The 16,460-nt window shown below is 40.9% G+C and overlaps 1 protein-coding gene across 4 annotated transcripts in view; it reads left to right on the forward strand.

The window, feature by feature from the left end:
• Nucleotides 1-16,460, forward strand: part of UBAP2 (ubiquitin associated protein 2) — a 71,525-nt gene that overhangs the window by 36,829 nt on the left and 18,236 nt on the right. For 3 of the 4 annotated variants that reach the window (XM_080939980.1, XM_080939977.1, XM_080939978.1), the window contains 4 exons: nt 1,879-1,982; nt 6,505-6,570; nt 9,551-9,603; nt 12,008-12,075. In XM_080939980.1, coding sequence (XP_080796106.1) covers nt 1,879-1,982; nt 6,505-6,570; nt 9,551-9,603; nt 12,008-12,075 — 291 coding nt within the window. The remainder of the gene's footprint in view (nt 1-1,878; nt 1,983-6,504; nt 6,571-9,550; nt 9,604-12,007; nt 12,076-16,460) is intronic. The other variant, XM_080939979.1, reaches the window with a different exon arrangement.

Raw genomic sequence — 16,460 nt, forward strand, 5'->3', positions numbered from 1 at the left:
TGCATGAAAAGACAATTTAAATATGGAGCCATAGTCTTTAAATTCGTATCATTTCTGGCACAAGGGGAAGGATACATGTTCCCACCTGATGTGTTAGTTTTCATTGGGACTTTTAAAAAACATGTATTTTATGTGGAAGCTTGGTGTATGTTTGTGTACCGTGGGCATGAAGTTGCCCATGAGACCAGAAGAGTTTCCTAGGTACCGGGAGTTCCAGACCATTTTGAGCTTTGGAGTGGGTGCTGGGTATGGAACCTGCCTCCAAGTCCTGCAAGAGCAGCAAGTGCTCTTGACCACTTTTACCTTCCCTCCAGTCCCTTCATGGGAAAATTTCAGTGGTGTTCTTTCTGGGCTGGAAAGGTTTCCAGGTCTTCATTACTTCTTAGGATGCCAAAGACCATATTGTAGAAACTTGAAGGCCATTTATACAAGCGTAGGTAGATAGTCCTGAAGAAATCTTTGTGGAAGATAAGTAAGCTTGGCTGGAGAGGTATTGATCGAAAAAGTTCAATCCCAGCACACCATACCACTTGTAATTCCAGGAGTAGTTTTAAGGAGATATCCTCTACAGAAGACCACTCAGACACAGTTCAAGCCAATAGAAACTTATATTAGCAACTACTCTTGATGTTTGAGACCTTACAGCCCTGAGCATTTCTTAGAATGGGCTTTTAATTGCAAAACCCATATTCCTGGATCGACACACTTCAGTTAACCAAAAGTGGAACTACAGAAGCCAAAGAGCAAGGTCACTATATTTAGGGACTTTCCTGAAAGCAAAATGTATTAGGTCTTTGTTCTCCTTCGAGCAGGTGGTGCTGCCTATGTGCTGGGTCCCAAGGCCTGCATGGTACTTCATAAGGTCCAGTATAAGCCCATTATAATATCAGTTCAAGATGTTTAGTTACATCGTTTACAGGCCCAGTCTTTGGAAATGATAAGGCTCATGCCTTTAATCTTAGTATGTGGGAGGTAAAGGCAGGCATATTTAGCTGAGTTTGAGGCTTGCCAGTGCTACATTGTGATATCCTGTCTACAAAAACAGAAAATGAAAACATTGAAATCATTGGGCCTAGTGGTTATTAAAGGTCCCTGTTGCCAAGACTTAAGTTCTGTCCCTGGGCCCTTTAGGGGTAAAAGGAAAGAGTACTTAGCACCTGTAAGTCTCCACACTAAATAAAAGCATTTTGTATGAGGCTGGTTGGGGTGTCACACACCTTTAAGCTCAGCATTTGATGGGATGGAGGGTGCACACAGATCTCTGTAAGTTTAAGGCCACTCCTGGTTTGCATATTCAGTTTGAATACAGCTAGGGCTATATAAGACCATGTCTAAAAACAAGACAAAATAAAGCAGGATAACCTAAACAAACAAATCTTCATTATAGGCGCTGGAGAGATGGCTCAGTGAGTGGTTTCCAGAGGGATTTGGGTTTGAGTCCACAATGATCTATAATTCCAGTTTAAGGGAAATCTAATGCCATCTTCTTGTCCCTGAAGCCATTCCCAAGTATGTGGTGCATAGACAAAGCACCCATACACATAAAGTAAAATAAAAATAAATGTTTTAAAAAACATCTACATCACAATGGCTTAAAGAGTTAGCCATTATCTAATATTAGGAGGAGAAGTCTTTTATAGCAGCCTTTTGAAGAAACTTGAGCTTATTTGGTTTTGAATATTTTCTTTTTTCTATTTTGTTTTTAGAGACAGAGTGTGTCTATGTAGCTTTGGCTGTCATGATGCTTGTTATATGGACCAGACTGGCCTTGCTGGCAAAGTCTGGTATATTTTATACACTTTATTTTGTAATTTTGATGCTTGCTTTAGTTGCTTGTTTCTTTACTTCACCCCACCCCTCCACCCCACCTCCCCGCAGGACATTCAATCCTGCAGACTACTCAGAGTCCATGTCTGCAGATGGCTGTGGGACAAAGTTGGTAGTTTGGGAAGCTACCCAGAACGGTACAGATGATGGACCTGGTAAGTGGTTTTGTTTGTTTGCTTTGTTTTGTTTTTGTTAGAAGTCTTCATTTTGTTCTTTGTCTGTTTTTGAGAAATAGTCTCATTGTAGCTTAAGCTGGCTTTGAACTTTCAGTGATCCTTTTGTCTTGTATTCTGGAAGTCTAGAATCATACCCATCTGCAGAGACTCTTTTAGGAGTGACTGGGAAGGGGGTTGTCCGTCCCCTCTGTCTGTGTCTCTTGGTGGAGGAGTACATGGGAGTGTGGGTGCTTGTAGAGATGGAAATAGGGTGCCAAATTCCTAGAGCAGTAGTTGCAGGTATTATGACCTACCTCCTGTGGATGGTGGACCCTGAGTGCAGGGCCTCTGGAAGAGCAGCAAGCATCCATAACTGCTGAGCCATCTCTTAAGCCCATAGTTTTGAAATTGTTCTCATCTGAGTATGATGGGTCATGCCTGTAATTCCCAGCACTGAGGAGTCTGTAGTAGCAGAATTGCCGTGGGTTCATAGCCAGTCTGGACTGTAGAGTGAGACCTTGTCTAAAGAAATGTTTTATGTTCTTATTCTATATGCATGCTGGATGGAGAATACTCCAACTCCTTTTAGTTAATTGTTCCCTTTAAAGCTTCTCAATGGAAGATCTCATTGACAAGGTGGAACGCCTCATGTCTGTAAATCCCAACACTTGGGAGGTTGAGAGAGGAGGGATCACTGTGAGTAAAGTGGCCACAGAGTTACAGTATGTACCAGATCAGTGTGGACAAGAGTGAGATCCTGTCTGGAATAATAATAATCTCATTGATGAACTTTGATATAACTTATTACTGTGAATAAATGGTGGCATATATAAACTCACACTGATTCAGTGTTTTATATGTGCTGTTTTATACATTGTGCAGAATTTGTGAGGAAATCACTTCAGTTTAATAACAACTCTCCTTCTGTAATAGTAACTTTTATTCTCTGGTCACTGAAGCTTACTGCCCTCCATCTACTAACCTATGCCTAGAATGTTTTCAGCTTCAGACTTGCTGCTGAATAAGCTTACATTATAACTTTTTCTGAATTCTTGTTGGCTGGCTTCTCTCTCGGCTCTGACTGCATTACTCCGCTTGGCCTCAAACTAACTCTAGCCATCTGTTCTAATCTGGTTCCTTATTCACTGGCTTGTTCTGTCTTTGCCTGTGTCTAGCTTGTTCTCTCTTGAACCTGTCTGTAAAACTTCCCCATCTCTTCCTCTGATCTGCTCTCTGATTTTGCCTCTTTTTCTCTGTTCTCTGGGCAGGTATATTCTATTTTGTTAGATCTTTCTCTGATTGTCACTTGGTTTGCCTCTCAGATAGACATCACTTTCAAACATGGGTGCTTCTACTAGTTTTACTTTTTGTTTGGGGTTAAGGATGTGTCTGTATTCCAGCTAGAGGGATTAAAGGCGTATGCTGAGGGTTGAGCCACACGATATTTTGGGATTTACATTTGTGATCAAATATTCTGCAACACTCTTCTGTGGTTTTTGTTGTCTGGTTGATTTTGCTTTTAGGCAGGATCTTATCCAGGTTTTCCTTGAACTCACTGGGTAACTGAGGTCAACCTTGAGATTTTTCTGCCACCATCTCCTGATGGCTAGGACTGTGGGTGTGAATAACATGCTCTGTCTGTGAGGTGCTGTGAATCAAATTATTTATTTGTGTGTATTTATGTGTGTTTGTGCAAGGAAGCACATGTCCTGGTACATCCTGTGGTCAGTTCTCTTCTCCTATGGTTGCAAGGATCAAGATATGGTCATCAGGCTTGGAAGCAAAACGTCCTTACCTATTGGACAGTCTTGCTAGTGCTTTTATTTTTTCTTATTTACTTTTTTCTACTATTAACTTTTCTTTTTTATCTTGTTTTGTTTTGTTTTTTCTTCCAAGACAGGGTTTCAGCCCCAGCTTTGTAGATCAGGGTGCACTCAGGCGCAAACTCAGAGATATATCTGCCTCTACCTCCTAGGTGCTGGGATTAAAAGCAGGAGTTACCATGCCTGGTGTGCTTTTATTATTTTTAATTCTCGTTCTTTCTCTCTCTCTCTTTCTTCTCTCTCTCTCTCTCTCTCTCTCTCTCTCTCTCTCTCTCTCTCTCTCTCTCTCTCTCTCTCTCGCTCTCTCTGTGTGTGTGTATGTGTGTGTGTTTGTAGCTCTGTATCCCCTGGAGTTGAAATGGTGTTTGTCAGCCACCTAATGTGGGTGTTGGAAACCAAACTCATGCCCTCTGCAAAAGAAGAATGTGTGCTTAAGCACTTAACCATCTCTTCAGCCCCATCTTTCCTTTTTAAAAATGTGATCAAACTAAGTCCTACTTTGTGTCTTAGCCGGCTTTTAAGCCTCCATCTTCTCTGGAGAGCTAGCGCCACAGTGTGCCACCACTTCCCCATAGAGAAGTTAAGATGAATTTGTGGTTATTGGTGTTTTTATGCATGCAATGCTTGAATAGGCCAGAAGTGACCATGAATGACATCCCCTAGACTGAAATTATGGGAGGTACATGCCCATAATCTTAGGTAGAGTCAGGGTGATCATGGTCAATGTTACACTATGTTGCACAGCAAATTAAAGACCAGCCTAGTCATGAGACCCTGACTCAGAAAAAAAGATTTACTAATAAATAATTTATGTGTTTTGGAGTGAGTGAGTGAGTGAGTGTGTGTGTGTGTGTGTGTGTGTGTGTGTGTGTGTGTGTGTGTGTGATCATGCTGTTTTTTTTGTTTTTGTTTTTTTTAAGTTATTTTGAGGGTCTTACTCTAGTCAAGCTAGCTGAAACTCATAATGTAGTGTAGGCTGGTCTGAAGCTCATGGAAAGTGTTCTGCTTTAGCTCCTTTAGCTCTGGATTTATCATTGCTAGCTTTTAGGTGTTACTTATTTATTACACTTATTTGTATGTATGTATGTGAGCTTGTGGGTATACTTATGGAGAACAAAAGAGAGCTCATGAGTCAGTTCTTATGACCGTGTAGTCATGGTTTGTTTATGCTCGTCACAGGAAGTGGCAGGATTAGAAGGTGTGGCCTTGTTGGAGTAGGTGTGTCACTGTGGGCGTGGGCTGAAGACCCTCACCCTAGCTGCCTGGAAGTGAGTCTTCCATTAGCATCCTTCAGATGAAGATGTAGAACTTGCAGCTCTGCCTGCACCATGCTGCCGGGATGCTGCCATGTTTCCATCTTGATAATAATGGACTGAACCTGTGAACCTGTAAGCTAGACCCAAATATATGTTGTTCTTTAAGATTTGCCTTGGTCATGGTGTCTGTTCACAGGACTAAAACCCTAACTAAGACACATGTGCATCCTGGTGTGATCAAATTCAGGCTTATAAAGGTTGGCAGCAAGCAAGGACCATTATCTGCTGAGCCATCTTGCTGACCTATTGAGATCTAATTTAATAATTTTTACTGGCAGAACAAGTTGAATTTTAATAAATGGATATAGACTTGTAGCCACAATTAAAATTAAGATAGTATTTTTCTAGTAGCAATAAATAATTGCAGAATGAATAAAAATGGATTTTAATTTTAAAACCCTAGCATTTCTTATAGCTGGGGATGTAGCTCTGTTGTAGAGTGTGTTTGCTCCATATGCAAGGCCCTGAGATGTATTTCTACCATTGAAGAAAACACCAGTAATGGGTGTGAAAGCTTTACTTATGGACAATATACAACACAGTTTTTCTTTGTAGATGACCCCAAAATAAGGAACATGTTGAGAGCTGGAGCTCGAATTGATGGGTATTGATAGGTAGCTCAATCACAGATGTCATTGCAGATCTTAGGTGTTTGCTTTCATTCAGAAAACCTTATGTGGAAGAGTATTTATGATTCTGATGAGTGACAGTGTGTTCTACTGGGAATCAAGAGTCTCCTGTCTAGTAGGGCAAAAATTTGTCATTAGGGCAAAAATTTGCTATTTCGTTCTTACTCATTTCAATGAATGCAGCCTAGCAATGCCAAGTGAGAAAATGGGTCCAGGTGAGGCCTATACACATTCACCAACAAGAGAGGAGCAGATCTTAATAAATCATCAAGAATTTGGGTCTGTGTTTTTGTGCCCAGGGGTGTGGATTTTTGTGCCTATATGCATACTTGCAGAAACCAAAACTTGGGACCATGTGTCTCTACTTTTTAATTTCCCCCTCATTTTGTGAGGATGTGTGAGTATGTACACACAGCTGTGGAGGTCAGAAAACTTTCCACCAGTGGGTTCTGGGAGTGTACTCAAGACATCAGGCTCCACAGCAAGTGATCACATCATCTTCCTGGCCGGACTCCATGTTTCAATGTTTCAGTTGGTGTAGAAAGGCATTTAAGTTAGAACCAAGTCAATGAAATAAAAATTATAAGTAGTATGAGTGTGGTTGATATTTTCTTTCTAGAATTATCCATGTAATGGTTTTGGGCCTTGCTCCCTCTTTGAAGAGGGACTGCTGTAATACATTAACTTATTTCATGTACTGATCAATTTCTCTTGTTTTCATATGCTAAAAGCCTACCTTTTATTTGGTTGACAGAAGGGCTGGCAAAGCCTCACAGTATATCTCAGGAGCTGCCAAGTAAAAGTTCTTATGGACTTAAAGGTATGAAGAATGCTTTTTGAAATTTTGCATAGCTAAGTATCCTACAGAACAAGTATATCATTCATTGGTAGGCTGTTGACATAGACTTCCTGAGGGCTAGGTTTGCCCCCAGTGCTATATAAGGAAGTGTGGTCCATTAGTACAGGTTGAACAGAGTTTGAGGCCAGTGTCAAAAAAAAAAAGGAAACAAGCGTTTGGGTCTTTTGAGTAATGGTAAAGGCACAGATCCCCAATCCTGATGAGTTTGGCCCTGGGGACTCTTAGAATTGTCGTTGCTGTAAGATCTGTAACTACCCCACTGCCACCACAAGATAATAAAACTAATACACCTTAAAAATTTAAGTTGTGTGGTTCATGTACAAGGATTGGGGCTGAGAGTGGTGCTCACACACCTTTGATGCCAGCACTGCAGGCAGAGTCAGGTGGGCTCTTCAAGTCAAGGCCAGCCTGGTCTACATGGGGAGTTCTGGGATAGCCAAGATCCGGTCTACAAAAAAACACCAAAAATACAAAAGAGGGAGAGGGGAGTGGAGGGGAGAGGGAAAGAGGAAGGATGTTCATTGTATCATTCTTGTAAAAACCACATGTGTAATTGATCCAGTTTATAACACACAATGAATGAGACTCACTATGGTTACTTTATTTGGCTTTGACAATTACTGGGGGTGGGGGGTGTAGCCCCTAATCTACTTTTCTAACTGCTGGTCTGACTACTTGCCCAGTGGAGTGCTCCAGATACTGTTTCTCCTAGCAGATGTTCATGGTCCATCTCCCCTCATGGTGGCTCCCCCATTCCTCCCAAGTCCTCTTTTATCCACTCTCTGCAGTCCCCAATCAGGTAACTCAAAACCTGCCTATCTCTAATTCCTCCAGTAATTATCTATGCCATTTTTATTTAATCAATAATTTTAAATTAAAGAACAAGGTTTGCACAAAAAAATCTCACAAATGTGAAAATTTACTCATAGGCAAGTAGATCTTTGGGAACAGGATTTAGCATTACAATTCATAACAGGCCAAATCTCTACTGTTCTTACCTTTCCCGTGGCCTTACCTCTTACTCATTTCTCCTGGGCATTAAGTTTCTGAAGTGCTGGGCCTGAACCCAGAGCATCACATATACTGTGTAAACAGTGAAGTAGATTCTCAGCTAGCTCAACCCAAATATACTGTTGAAGGCTGCAAAGGATGTCCTCAAAGTTATCCCATATGTTTGGGGTATTACTATAAAATTTGAAAGATCTAGTATTGCTAAGAATTTGAGTCACCTTGTTCCATAGCGAACAAGAGGCATTTTTATGTTGCTGGGTGTATGGCAGGCTACTGCACTCTGGCTTCCTCTGCATTTCCTGACCCAGCAATTATGGTGTTCATCTCTCCTGGCTACAGCTATTATGCATTATGCCTTTTTGCTTAGAAACAAACTCAGGTTTCTCACCTGGTTGATTATGCATGGCCTCATTTGTGTTACTGCTGGACTTAGAAAAGGAGGACATTTATAGTATGAGATGTGAACTTTCCAGGAAGCCGTGTGGTATTGCTAGTATTTTAATCTTGATCTCTTAAAGCTAATGGTCAGATTTAGATCTGATTTAATCTTCATAAGGCCTGGGGTAAATTTGCATTATAATAGTGTTCCTTAAAATTTTTTATTTTACTTCTATGATATAGTTATATTTTCATGCAGGTACACATGCATGAATACACGTGTATGTAAGCTGAAGTCAAATTTGGGTGCCATTTCATAGGAGCCATACCTTTTGTGTTTTGAAATTGGGTCTTTCACTTAGCTTGGAGCTTCCAGAAGGTTCAGCTGGCTGGCCAGTATGACTCAGGGATGGGCCTATCATCACTCCTTAAGGATCCACCTTGTGCCAGCTTATTTATTTGTTTGTATATGTGTGATGTATGGAGGGGAACACACCCAGTGTAAGCACTTAGGGAGTCTGGTGGAGGACATTAGTTATCGTCCTCTATTGGTTTACACCCTATTCTCTTGAGGCAGGGCTTTTCACTGAACCAGAAGCACACCATGCTGGGTGAGCAGTGAGCTCCTGGTATCTGCATATTTCCATTCCCCGACACTGCTTGGCTTTTACCTGAGGAAATTTAGACTCTGCTCTCCAGGCTTGGAGAGTACAGCAAGGATTTCTACCCACTGAGCTGTCTGTCCTGAGTATGTTTTTAGTTTAATCATGGATAGTGATAGTGATAGTGAGCATAGATTTCAAGTCATCATACTTTTTTTTTTTTTTTGTTTTGTTTTTGTTTTTTTTGAAACTGGGTTCTTTGTATTACCCTAACTATCCTGCCTGATACTTGCTCAGTAGACCCTGCTGGCTTCAAACTCACAGACATCCGCCTGCCTCTGCTACCTAAGTGCTGAGGTAAAGGAATGCGCCACTATCCCCCAGCAAATGCTCATATTTGTATAGTTAGCACCTCACTGACTGCCAACTCTTCGGACCCGTGTGTTTGCATGCATGCTTATATGTGTTGGTAGTGCCAGAAATTGAACTGTGTGCATACTAGGCAAGCAGTCTAATGCTAAACTATATCCTGCCCTGGTATCCATTTTTATTGAATTGTTGAGACAGTCAGGGTCTCACTACATAGTCCAGAGCTATATATACCAGGTTGTCCTTGAACCCACAGAGCTCCCTTCTAACTGTTGGATTGAATGTGTGTCTCACCATATTTAGTATTTAATTTCTAAATAATGTAAATCATAAGGAGTAAATGTTGATTGTGTCTGTCTTTGGCATGTTTGCATGTTTTCTTGCAGAAGAATTGCTAAAATACTTTGTAAATTGCTGTTTGGGGCATTTGGTTTAAGCCTATATTCTGAATATTTTACATAGAAACATTTGATTTTTGTCAGGAACAGATTTAAAGAAATCATGTTTCTTGGATTATTAAATAAGTACACAGAATCATTAAGTAGTTAGAGTTATGGTTGACTTTGTGCTGTACCTGTCAGGTGCCTGGAAGAATTCTGTGGAAGAGTGGACAACAGAAGACTGGACTGAAGATGTAAGTGTCTGGCTGTCCTTTCAGACCTTTCTTTCCCTTCCTCTTGCTGTGCCACAACATCTCTACTTCATACAAGGCCACATACTCATCCTAGCTTTTGGTTCTTTTGGCTTCGGTCCCTTGCTTCTCAAGTGGTTGTTTTTGTTTTTGTGTTTGTTTTTGTTTTCAGCAAATAGACCTCAGAAAGAAATTGGTATTTTTAGGTTTGTTTGTTGAAACTCTGGTTGTCCTGGAAACTCTAGACCAAACTGGTTGAACTTTGCCTCCAAGGTGCTGGGTTAATGGGTTCTGCCACACCCTGATTTTTTTATATTTAAAGATTGACCTTGAGCTCAAGAGATGTACATGCCTGTCTCTTGGGATTAAAGGTGTGTACCGCCATGCCTGGATCTAAATTTAAATAGGTAGCATCTTGCTCCAAATCCCTTAATCTGTCATCTAGAATATTGGATTTAGTTTCATTTCACTTCCTGGTGCCTCTTTATATTTTTCCTTTTTAAGCTTGCTACACTTGTTCAAAACGTTCTTCATGAGACTTAACCAGAGAACTAAGTGTTTGATGGGCCTTTTTGAGACTTCCTTTGTTAATGCAATTAATAAAAATCTCTTTACCTTAGACTCATGTAGACTCTTTAGACAAGCACAAAAAGCAGCTACATTCTTCACCAAAATACCACTAAAACACATCCTGAAATTCTTCATCACTGAAACTTCTTAGACCAGGTCTCTGCACAGTTCAGATCTTACTCAGCACCAAAGTCTTCCATATTTCTACTAGGATAGCCCATTCAGCCCAACTTAAAGCATTTTATTGCTTTCCAAAGTCCCCAGATCCACATTCCTCCAGACAAAAAGCATGGTTGGCTTACCACAGCAATACCCCAGTCCCTGGTACCCATTTCTGTCTTAGGGTTTTACTACTCTGAACAGACACCATGACCAAGGCAAATCCTATAAAGGACAACATTTAATTGTGACTGGCTTACAAGTTCAGAGGTTTAGTCCATTATCATCAAGGCAGGAACATGGCAACATCCAGCAGGCATGGTGCTGGCAGAGCTGAGAGCTCTACATATTCATCTGAGGGCTGCTAATAGAAGACTTGACTTCTAGGCAGCTAGGATGAAGGTCTTAAAGGCCAAGGCCACAGTGACATACCACCAAATAGTGCTATTTCTTGGTCCAGGCATATTCAAACCATGACAGGTGTTTTGCCTGAAGGCATGTGTGTATGCAACATGAATGCATATCCATTACCAATAGAGTCCAGAAAAGACATTAGATCCTCTGGAGCTAGAGTTGGTAAAGATGAATTTTAGCAGCTGTGTGGGCACTGGGAATGGACCTTTGAAAATTAGATTCCAGGCCTGAGCTCCTTAAGTTGTGTGTGTGGGACCCAATGTGTGGTTATGAACCTCAGTGCGGACGCTGTAACAAATGTGACAGTTAAAGGCTTCTGAATGAAAGGGCCAAAGACCAAATGTGTAATACACTTGAGGTTTCTGATGACATACCTGTGGTTTCTATGCAGCCTTGGCTCTGGACATGGATCACAGACAAGTGCTGGCTCACGTGAGGGGCTGTCACGTGTTATGAATTGCAGTGTGTTCCCTGTTAGTACAGTTCTGTTGTCCCACAAACTATAAAGGTTTACCATGAAAATAATGCTGTCATTCTCAGCGTGGAAACCTCGTTAGGATATAACTCTGGGGTGTATTCCTGTTTCAGTTGCTCTGTACCTAATAGAAATTGTTAACTTTGGCTTGGAATTGCAATACAATTTCCAACAATTTCTAAAGTATTCCCTAAACATCTGCCATTTTATACTGTAAATTTAGGTGAAGTTTCCAGTATTGATAATTATAAAATCAGAGTATCCATGAGCTCTGAAAAATGTTGAAGATGTTAAACCTAAGTCGAAATTTAAACATTAAAAAAATATATTGGGGGAAAAGCCCTGAGTGTTCAAGTACAGGTCAAGAACATACTTGGAAATCAATGCCTCGGGCACACACGTGCAGGCAAACATTAACATAAAATAAAAAAAGAATCTAAAAATAATAAGCCTGTGATGTTAAAATTAAATAAACATTACCAATCAGTCAATGATATGGAAGACACCAAACACCCATCTTCCTAAATCCCTTGATTCTCCTGTTGCTCTCTGATGTTGCCTGAAATGGCCAACTGAGGCTAGGACTGAGGCTGGTCCCTGCCTTGTGAGGTTGTGCCTGCAGGTGTACTGAGCTGAGGCTCCATTGCCTGGGGAGATTCCATAATGTGTTTGTATGTTTCAGTCCTTTAAACACCCTCGGTGACCATAAGGAAGGTCTCCAGTCAGACATGCTTTAGTTTTGTTTTGTGCACACAGAGTAAACTATTTTTCTCCTAACTTTCCATACAGCTTTCTGAAACAAAAGTATTCACTGCTTCATCTGTTCCTGCAGAGAACCATGTCACACCTGGGCAGAGGTAAAGGCTTTGGCAGTTCTTTATCTTTTTCTCATTCAAAGCATAATCAAACCTTTTTAGAACAATTGTTTACATTTTTTACTTATGTCCTTCAATTTCTCCTTTGCTCCTCTATTATCCTTTATCTCCTTTCTCCGCAGTGCTTGGGACAAGCTTCATTTACTTATTAGTTGTATCTAGTAGTGACTGGATGACAGCTGCTCTTGAGATTTGTTAGCAGTTGGGTAGAGATTATGTTAAGCCTAGTTATAATTCATAGTTAACAATTTATATTAGTAAACTTTTTTCTCTGTCTTTTAAACAGGCTCTCACTATGTAGCCCAGACTGGCCTGATTCTTAGAGTTCTTCCTGCCTTAAAAAAAAAAAAAAAAAGTAAACATGCTCCATTAAATTCTTTGGCTTCCTGCTTTTGTTTAGATGGTCTCTAACCTAATTTAAGTGTCATTTGAGTAGGTGTATTAGTTTTATGCTTCAGTTCCAGAATAAGAAGGACCTTGGTGGCTAGCATGCTTTGTGTGTCTGTGTCAGTGTGAGGATGCAGGTGTACAGGGGTCACAGAACAGACAGCCCTCCACCCTTGGGCTGGAGAGGTGGCTCAGTGGTTAGAGCACTGACTGCTCTTCCAGAGGTCTTGAGTTCAGTTCCCAGCAACCACATGGTGGCTCACAATCATCTGTAATGGGATCCAAAGCCCTCTTCTGGTGTGTCTGAAGACAGATACAATGTATTCGTATACATAAAATAAAATCTGTCCACCCTGAAAAATGCCGCTTTAAGCTTGTCTGTTTGTTTTTGTGTGCTTGTTCATGCAGACCTGTTTGTGTATGTGCTTCATGCCTGTGTGTCAAACCACTTTTGTGGAAGAAGTCAGACATCAGTGGGTATCGTGGGGATTCAGTTTTCTCCATCATCATGTGGGCTTCATAGATCAAACTCAGGTTGTCTAGCTTGGCAGGACCATGCACTCAGTGAACCATGTTGCTGGTCCCTGGCCCACTTTTTCTCCTCAGTGGCTGGGAACTAATATGTAGACTATTCTGGCCTGCCCAGCACACCTAAGAACCCATGGATCTCCTCTCCAGTGCCACTCCACCCTGCACTTTTTTCATACAGATTTTGGATATCAAACTCAGACCCTTGTAATTGCAAGGACATCTAATTACTGACTGAACTATTTATGTTTGCAGCCCTCAGTGTAATAACACTCTTAAAGCTATATTGGATGGATAGTCACTTGTAACCCTAGCATTTTAAATGCTGGTGCAGAGGCATCATGACTTTTATGAGACTAAACACAAATGTATATGTAGCTGACTTTGTTTCCCTTCGTGATCTTGCTGTGTAGTCCAGGCCGCTCTCTTGGCAGCCTGGTTGTCTCATGTGACTCAGCACGCCAGGCTTCCGTGACTGCTTACCGTCCTATTGTTTCCACAGTGATCTTAAGCACCTTTGAAATGATTTAAGGGTCTGTATGACTAACTCCTACAGCTGTTCTTTGACCTTAATCCAAGCATGCAGACACATGCACATACATGTCCTAAAGGTAATTTTAAAATTTAAGAAAGTATATAAATGCTAGAGGAATTTAAACCTGGGAGTATGTATATATGTATTTTAAAGTAGACAAGTCTGAATCAAGCATCTTAAAACCAAACTAGGTGAAACAGTTAAGGATGTTGTCATAGCAGAGGAAATGTGCATGGATCTCCACTGCATTTATGACTATGAATTTTCTTATGGCAAATTAAGAAGGTAGTGAAGAGGATGGGTGAGATTAGCTCAGTGGTTAAGATGGTTAAGTGATTGTTCTTGCAGAAGAGCAACTTAGATTCCCAGCACTTACATAGTAACATATGGAAACATACTGTGTTAGGGATGATGCTGACTACCTTTTAACCTCAGCATTCAGGAGGTAGAGGCAGGAGTCCAGAAGGCTCAGGTACAAAATTAATTTGATGACTTGAGACCCTATGTAAAAAACCCAGAACACTAGAACAACCTTGTCTTCACAAGTTCTCAGCACAACTAATCAGAAGGCACCAGGAGCTGAGACTCTGCTGCTGCTGCCACTGCCTGTTATCCTTAGAGTTTGACAACTCACTTTTATTTCAGTGTGATAGGTGTTTGTGTTCATTTGAGATAGGGTCTCACCTTGTAACGTGACCTGTCCTAGAACCTGCGTAGACCATGCTGTTGTAGTAAATATCACAAAATAAAAAAGCTTATCTCTTTATCAGCCCTGAGGTCTCACTCTTCAGGCCTGACCCTGATACAGAGCTGTCTCCTGGTTCTCTGTTCTTGAAACTCCCTTCCCTTGGTGGTTTACTACCCCACCTGTTCTCTGCCTCTGTCCTGGGGTGTTTCTCTACCCCAAAATCCCACATAAATACAACTCTAGCCAGATAGCTTTTCATTCAGGTTTATATATTCAACTCTCAATCGACAAACCCTCTACACAACAAGATTACCTCAAATAGACAAAGATACAAACTGCCCTTCTGTATGAGATATTAGACCTGTAAAATCCTTAATGTTCATAACTTTTTAACACCAATCAATCCCACCTGGGTCTAGCTGGTCCTTGGGAAACTCCATGTTGCCATTTCTAACCTCCCTGGCCCCACCCAGTCACTGGCTTTCCTTTATTTTACTAATTAAAATGGGAAGGTTCAGAGTTGTCACCTCTGATGTTGTAGGGAGTATGTGACTGGGCGGCCCTTCTTGGGGAAGTGGAATTAACATTAAAATACAAACAGCTTCAGGACAATTTATACCACCTGGCCTTAAATTTTCCTTGCATTGGCCTCCCAATTGCTAGGATTAAAGGCCTGTGGCACCCCTGCCCATCTTACTTCATTCAGTAGGGGGTTTTGAGGAATTTACCTCTTAGCAGTAGACATCAAGAGTTCTTGGCTCTTCTCTTACAGTTATATTTTCATGAATACTAAAATGCCGATAGTAAATTTACGTCTGGAAACAATGATGTGGTGATTTCCAAGCACATATCTGATGATTCCATGTGGAATTTAACTACTGAGTTTCCTGGACCTAGGTAACAACTTCTTTACTTGTCAATGACCAGTAACCTAGAATGAAGGATTCCTCATACTAATGTTTTAAGACCTGTGTGTGTGTGTGTGTCTGTATTTGGGGTGTAGGGTGTGAATGTTACCACATGTGAGTGGAGGTCAGAGGACAGTTTTAATGGTAGGTTCTCTATTTTACCATGGGAATCCCTGGGATTGAACTCATGTTGACAGACTTTGGTGGCTGGTATCTAAGCTCTGTTGCTCTTCCAAACCCTGGGCTTTTTAGAGTTTGCTCATTCATTCATTCATTCATTCATTCATTCTTTCTTTCTTTCGTGAGACAGTCTCTCTCCATATATAGCCCTGGCTGTCCTGGAAGTCACTATGTAGACCAGAGATCTGCCTGCCTCTGCTTCCGCCCTGCCTCCAGTGTGCTGGGATAAAAGTGTGCCACAAAGTCTAGCTGTAGCAGTGGAGACACTGCAGCATTGTTATTCACTTGAATCTTGCTAACTAACTGCCTGGAATAGAACATGCTTTGGTTCTGGTAATGTTGCAAGTTTTATGATCACCATAAGTAATACACATAACTTATTTGTGTCACTGGAATACATTAAATCTGTTTTTGGTGACAGCTTCTCTTTTAATGTATGGCGTGAAATACTTTGGTATCATACATTAGGACATTAACTTAAGTTTTACGTTATTAGTCTCAGAAATGAAATTGGTTTCAGGAGAGTAAAAGTGGTTATTTATATAAGAAAAAGAACTCTGGCTAGAAGCTTACTCAGTATGGGAATAAAGCCTGAATAATATGACTGCCCAGGACCTGTCTCACTGGCATGGTGAGTGACAGTTAGAGAGCTGTTGGGAGCAAAGCTTTGAAAGGCTTCATGGAGCATAGTTCTTGCCTGTCCCGCTGTATGGGATGACTCATTTCTTTGACTGGAAATGTTTACTGTAGCTTCATTCTTCTGAGGCCATGCTCTCAGATTGGAGTATTAGGTGATCCTTTGGGCAAAGTCATGGGGCAGTATAAAATACTCTGTTGCTGGAGTCTTTGCTAATTTGTAATTTCTTTACTAAGTATTTTAGGGAGAAAATTATACAGCTTAAATATGTTATGGGATATATAGAATACAGAATATATGAATATGTGAAATAAATCTAAGACTTAAACCTCTACTATAGCTTAATGCTTTAGGTCTTAATGTTTTAAGAATATTGATTCACTCTGTTTCAAGAAAACTGAAGCTGAGGTGCTGGCACACCTCTTTAATCCTAGCACTGAGCAGGAAGTGAAGGGACAACTCTTGAGTTAGGAGTTAGCCTGGAGTACATAGTGGTACTTCTCT

This window comes from Micromys minutus (assembly GCF_963924665.1).
Source record: "Micromys minutus genome assembly, chromosome: 28".
NCBI lineage: Eukaryota > Metazoa > Chordata > Mammalia > Rodentia > Muridae > Micromys > Micromys minutus.